We start from the raw sequence: 7,500 nt of genomic DNA on the forward strand, positions 1-7,500 counted from the left end.
GACACACACACATGGGGAGGGCACCTGACACACACACGGGAGGAGGGGCACCTGACACACACACGGGGAGGAGGGCACCTGAGGGCACACACACACACGGGGAGGAGGGCACACTGAGGGCACACTGCACACACACACACGGGAGGAGGGCACCTGACACACACACACGAGGGGGACGGGAGGGGCACCTGACACACACACACACACACGGGGACACACACAGGAGGGCACCTGACACACACACACGGGGAGGAGGGCACCTGACACACACACACCTGGGAGGAGGGCACACCTGACACACACACGGGGAGGAGGGCACCTGACACACACACACGGGGAGGAGGACACCTGACACACACACGGGGAGGAGGGCACCTGACACACATGGGAGGCACCTGAGGACACACCTGGAACACACACACATGGGGAGGAGGGCACCTGACACACACACACATGGGGAGGAGGGCACCTGACACACACACACATGGGGAGGGCACCTGACACACACACACATGGGGAGGGCACCTGACACACACACACATGGGGAGGGCACCTGACACACACACACATGGGGAGGGCATCTGACTCTTGTTTGTGCCCAGGCCGCCATCGAGGCCCAGACTCTGCTCCAGAAACATGGATCTGAACCAGGACCAGGACCAGGACTAACTGTGGACCTCGTGAAGACCGACTCCCTGTCTGTAAGAATCAGGACTAGACCAGGACTAAACTTGGTCTAAACCCGGTCTAAACCCGGTCTAACCCCAGTCTGGTCGTAGATCCTGGTCAAGTCCGTGAATCAGTTCTGTTCGTCTCATCCTGGTTCGTCTGTGATGCTTTTGGCCCAAGTGCATCCTGGGAAAGTCCTGTGCGCCTGCCAAGTGCCCAAGGTAAGACCTGGACCTGGACCTGGTCTGGACTCGGTCTGGACTCGGTCTGGACTCGGTCTGGACTCGGTCTGGACCTGGTCTGGACTCGGTCTGGACTCGGTCTGGACCCTATCTGGACCCTGGTCTGGACTGGTCTGGACTCGGTCTGGACTCGGACTCGGTCTGGACCTGGTCTGGACTCGGTCTGGACCCTATCTGGACCTGGTCTGGACCCTGTCTGGACCTGGTCTGGACCTGGTCTGGACTCTGTCTGGACTCGGTCTGAAATCAGTCTGGACCGGGTCTGGACCTGGACTGGACCTGGACTGGACCCAGTCTGCACTCGGTCTGGACCCGGTCTGGACCTGGTCTGAACTCGGTCTGGACCCGGTCTGGACTCGGTCTGGACTCGTTCTGGACTCGTTCTGGACCTGGTCTGGACCTGGTCTGGACTCGGTCTGGACTCGGTCTGGACCTGGACCCAATCTGGACTCGGTCTGGACTGGGTCTGGACTCGGTCTGAACCTGGGTCTGGACTTGGGTCTGGACTGGGTCTGGACCTGGACCCAATCTGGACTCGGTCTGGACTGGGTCTGGACTCGGTCTGAACCTGGGTCTGGACTTGGGTCTGGACTGGGTCTGGACCGGACCTGGACTGGGTCTGGACCTGCTCTCCTGTGATTGGTCTGTTTTCAGGGCGTGGCGTCTTTCTCGGCCTCTGATTGGGCGCGGGCCGTGTGTGGGCGTTTCCATGGTAACGCGGGCGGCTCCGACCTCGTGGCAAAGGGGACGGCTCAGGCCGATGACATCACGGCGGTGCTGGAGTGGGCGGAGCTTTATGCCAAAGGGAAAACTTGAAAACACTGACCGTCGGCCAATCGCGATTCTCCGTTTTAGAAGAAACGCCTCCGTCCTGAACGAGCGACTGATTGGCTGAGGGCGCCGCCAATCATCCGCTCTGTTTGTGTGTCAATAAATGAGATTTTTATCAAATTTATTTGTCCTTTTTTTAAAACACGAGACGCACCCGACACACACACGAGATGCACCCTACACACACACAAGACACACCCGACACACACGAGATGCACCCTACACACACACGAGACACACCCGACACACACGAGATGCACCCTACACACACACACACAAGACACACCCGACACACACACGAGACGCACCCGACACACACACGAGACGCACCCGACACACACACGAGACGCACCCTACACACACGAGACGCACCCGACACACACACGAGACGCACCCGACACACACACACGAACGCACCCGACACACACACGAGACCCGACACACACACGAGAGACCCTGACACACACACGAGAGACCCTGACACACACACGAGAGACCCTGACACACACACGAGAGACCCTGACACACACACACGAGACGCACCCGACACACACACGAGACGCACCCGACACACACACGAGACGCACCTGACACACACACGAGACGCACCCGACACACACGAGACGCACCCGACACACACACACGAGACGCACCCGACACACACGAGATGCACCCTACACACACACAAGACACACCCGACACACACGAGATGCACCCTACACACACACAAGACACACCCGACACACACGAGATGCACCCTACACACACACGAGACACACCCGACACACACGAGATGCACCCTACACACACACACAGACACACCCGACACACACGAGACGCACCCGACACACACACGAGACGCACCCGACACACACACGAGACGCACCGACACACACACGACGCACCTACACAACACGACACCGACACACACACGAGACGCACCCGACACACACACACGAGACGCACCCGACACACACACGAGACGCACCCGACACACACGAGAGACCCTGACACACACACGAGAGACCTGACACACACACGAGAGACCCTGACACACACACGAAGAGACCCTGACACACACACGAGACGCACCCGACACACACCGACGACACACACACGAGACGCACCCGACACACACACGAGACGCACCTGACACACACACGAGACGCACCGACACACACGAGACGCACCCGACACACACACGAGACGCACCCGACACACACACGAGACGCACCCTACACACACACGAGATGCACACGACACACACACGAGACGCACCCGACACACACACGAGACGCACCCGACACACACGAGACGCACCCGACACACACGAGAGACCCTGACACACACACGAGAGACACAGACACGAGACGCACCCGACACACACACGACACACACACGAGACGCACCGACACACACACGAGACGCACCCGACACACATACGAGACGCACCTGACACACACACGAGACGCACCCGACACACACACGAGACACACCCCACACACGAGACGCACCCGACACACACGAGACGCACCCGACACACACGAGAGACCCTGACACACACACGAGAGACCCTGACACACACACGAGACGCACCCGACACACACGAGACCCTGACACACACACGAGAGACCCTGACACACACACGAGACCCTGACACACACACGAGACAGACCCGACACACACGAGCCCCTGACACACACGAGACGCACCTGACACACACGAGACGCCCCTGACACACACACAAGAGCCCCTGACACACACACGAGAGCCCCTGACACACACACGAGAGTACCTGACACACAAACGGGGGCCCCAGACACACACGGGGCCCCTGACACACTTTAGATCCTTGTCATGTTCCTGTTGTTAAACTGACACAGACTCGAACAAACCTGGAGTTTGTCAAAAAATGTTTTATTCAGATTCTTTACAAAAACAAAATCTGACACACGAGGGCCCCTGACACACATGAGGGCCCCTGACACACGGGAGAGCACCTGACACATGGGAGAGCACATGACACTTGGGGAGGGCACCTGACACATGGAAGGGCACCTGACACACATCACAGAGCACATGTATGTACTGCAGTCTGGTCTAGTCCTGGTCCTGGTCCTGGTCCTGGTTTCAGTCTGATCTTCATCTCGGTCTTCTTCAGCGAGTCCTGTCGGCCGGTCTCTGGTTAGTCTTGGTTTGGTCCTGGTTTGGTCTCTGGATTAGTCCTGGTCTCTGCTCTGGTCCGGATCTCTAGTTTGGTCCAGGTCTCTAGTCTGGTCCAGGTCTCTAGTCTGGTCCTGGTCCCGGTCTAGTCCCGGTCCCGGCCTGGGTCTGATCTTCATCTCGGTCTTCTTCAGCGAGTACTGCCAGCCGGTCCAGGAGCTCCACTCGATGCCGTCGGCGTAGGAGTGGTGGGCGCCGCCGTGTGGTCGTCCCAGGTACTGCCCGTTCAGGTTGGACGTGTGGCAGTTCCGGTACCACCAGGCGCCGCGGTAAAACCCGGCGCAGTTATTCTCCGACAAGTCCTGGTCCCGGTCGGCCGTCGTGAACCGCATCCCAGAGTGCTTCAGGAGAGAGTCGCCTGGACACAACCGGGTCACACCGGGTCACACACAACCGGGTCACACACAACCGGGTCACACCGGGTCACGCCGTGTCACACACAACCGCGTCGCACCGGGTCACACACAACCGGGTCACACCGGGTCACACCAGGTCACACCGGGTCACACACAACCAGGTCACACCAGGTCACACCGGGTCACACACAACCGGGTCACACCAGGTCACACTGGGTCACACACAACCAGGTCACACCAGGTCACACCGGGTCACACACAACCGGGTCACACCAGGTCACACCGGGTCACACACAACCGCGTCACACCAGGTCACACCAGGTCACACCGGGTCACACACAAGCGGGTCACACCAGGTCACACCGGGTCACACACAACCAGGTCCCACCGGGTCACACCGGGTCCAGCCAGGACAGAGTGGGTCAGACTAACCCAAGACTAACCCAAAACTAATCCAGGACCAAACCAGGACTAACCCCGGCCCGGTCCTGGTCCAGGTGGTACTTACCGGCGGTGCCCGAGTACCCGTCCACGTGCAGCGGGTACCCGTCCTCCTCGGGGTTCACCGAGTCCAGGGCGACACTGAAGTGCGAGTACAGAGCGAACGCCGAGTCGTTCTGCCAGTCCCACAGGTCGACCCGCAGCTCGAACCCGCCAGAACCGGTCAGAACCGCCAGGCGCTCCAGACCTGCCACAACCACACTACTGTGAGTACTGCAGTACTGCAAGTACCTGCAGTACTGTGAGTATCTGGAGTACTGTGAGTACTGCAGTACTGTGAGTACTGCAGTACTGCGAGTACCTGGAGTACTGTGAGTATCTGGAGTATTGTGAGTATATGGAGGATTTGTAGTATTTGCAGTATGTGTAGTATATGTAGTACTTGTAGTGTTTGTAGTGTTTGTAGTGTTTGTAGTATTTGTAGTACTTGTACTATTTGTACCGAGCCAGTGTTCTCCAGTGGTTCGTCCGAATCCGTCTCTGTAGGCGTCCCAGCCCCGAAAGAAATCCACATCCCCGTCCTCCCGCCGCTGGAACACCTCAACACAACAACACACAACTCAACACAACAACACACAACAACAACAACACACAACTCAACACAACAACACACACAACACAACAACACACACCTCAACACAACAACACACAACTCAACACAACAACACACAACACAACAACACACAACTCAACACAACAACACACAACACAACACAACAACACACAACTCAACACAACAACACACAACAACAACACAACAACAACAACACACAACTCAACACAACAACACACAACTCAACACAACAACACACAACTCAACACAACAACACACACACAACAACACACACAACAACAACAACAACAACAACACAACACACACACACAACACACAACAACACACAACTCAACACAACAACACACAACTCAACACAACAACACACAACAACAACACAACAACTCAACACAACAACACACAACACAACACAACAACACACAACACACAACAACAACACACAACTCAACACAACAACACACAACAACAACACAACAACTCAACACAACAACACACAACAACAACAACAACACAACAACACAACAACACACAACTCAACACAACAACACACAAACAACAACAACAACACACAACTCAACACAACAACACACAACACAACAACACAACAACAACACACAACAACAACAACAACAACACACAACAACTCAACACAACACAACAACAACACAACAACACACAACACACAACAACACAAACTCAACACACAACAACACAACAACACAACAACACAACACACACACAACACAACAACACACAACTCAACACAACAACAACAACAACACAACACACACAATCAACACAACAAACACACAACACACAACACAACAACACACAACTCACACACAACAACAACACAACACAACACAACAACTCAACACAACAACTCAACACAACAAACACAACACAACACAACACACAACTCACACACAACAACACAACAACACAACAACACACAACTCAACACAACAACACAACACAACAACACAACAACACACAACTCAACACAACAACACACAACACAACACAACAACACACACCTCAACACAACAACACACAACAACACAAACACAACAACACACAACTCAACACAACAACACACAACAACACAACACAACAACTCAACAACAACAACACAACAACAACACAACAACACAACAACAACAACAACAACAAACAACAACACAACAACTCAACACAACAACACACAACTCACACAACACACAACAACACACACAACAACACAACACCTCAACACAACAACACACAAACACAACAACAACACAACAACAACACACAACTCAACACAACAACACACAACAACAACACACAACTCAACACAACAACACACACCTCAACACAACAACACACAACTCAACACACAACACAAACAACACAACTAAACACACACAACAACACACAACAACAACACACACACAACAACAACACACAACACACACAACAACACACAACACAACAACACACACAACACAACAACACAACACACACAACACAACAACAACAACACAACAACACACACAACACAACAACACAACACAACAACACACAACACACACAACAACAACAACACACAACTCAACACAACAACACACACACAACACACAACAACACAACTCAACACAACAACACACAACTCACACACAACTCAACACACAACAACAACACACAACTCAACAACACAACAACACACACCTCACACACAACAACAACACAACAACAACAACACACAACAACACAACAACACACACAACAACAACACAACTCAACACAACAACACACAACTCACACACAACACACACACAACACACAACAACACAAACAACAACAACAACAACAACAACAACAACACACAACTCAACACAACAACACAACACACACAACAACAACACACACAACACACAACTCAACACAACAACACACACACAACAACACACAACTCAACACAACAACACACAACTCAACACAACTCAACACAACAACACAACAACAACACAACAAACTCAACACAACAAACACACAACTCAACAACAACACACAACTCAACACAACAAACACACAAACTCAACAACAACACACAACAACAACA

At 53.3% G+C, this 7,500-nt stretch overlaps 2 protein-coding genes across 3 annotated transcripts in view; one reads left to right on the top strand and one right to left on the bottom strand.

The window, feature by feature from the left end:
- aars2 (alanyl-tRNA synthetase 2, mitochondrial (putative)) overlaps positions 1–1,862 on the top strand; it is a 19,405-nt gene extending 17,543 nt beyond the window's left edge. For both annotated transcript variants that reach the window (XM_055158396.1, XM_055158397.1), the window contains exons 20-22: positions 603–701; positions 780–890; positions 1,566–1,862. In XM_055158396.1, the coding sequence (XP_055014371.1) occupies positions 603–701; positions 780–890; positions 1,566–1,727 (372 nt within the window). In that variant the 3' untranslated portion in view covers positions 1,728–1,862. The remainder of the gene's footprint in view (positions 1–602; positions 702–779; positions 891–1,565) is intronic.
- Positions 1,863–3,638: 1,776 nt separating this feature from the next.
- LOC110166015 (fibrinogen C domain-containing protein 1-like) overlaps positions 3,639–7,500 on the bottom strand; it is a 22,235-nt gene continuing 18,373 nt past the window's right edge. Inside the window, exons 3-5 of the mRNA XM_055158529.1 lie at positions 5,265–5,361; positions 4,830–5,009; positions 3,639–4,323 (exon numbers count right to left, since the gene is read on the bottom strand). Of these exons, the coding sequence (XP_055014504.1) occupies positions 3,962–4,323; positions 4,830–5,009; positions 5,265–5,361 (639 nt within the window). The 3' untranslated portion in view covers positions 3,639–3,961. The remainder of the gene's footprint in view (positions 4,324–4,829; positions 5,010–5,264; positions 5,362–7,500) is intronic.

Source organism: Boleophthalmus pectinirostris, unplaced genomic scaffold (genome assembly GCF_026225935.1).
Source record: "Boleophthalmus pectinirostris isolate CB_2022bp ecotype Guang Dong unplaced genomic scaffold, ASM2622593v1 HiC_scaffold_22, whole genome shotgun sequence".
Taxonomy (NCBI): domain Eukaryota; kingdom Metazoa; phylum Chordata; class Actinopteri; order Gobiiformes; family Gobiidae; genus Boleophthalmus; species Boleophthalmus pectinirostris.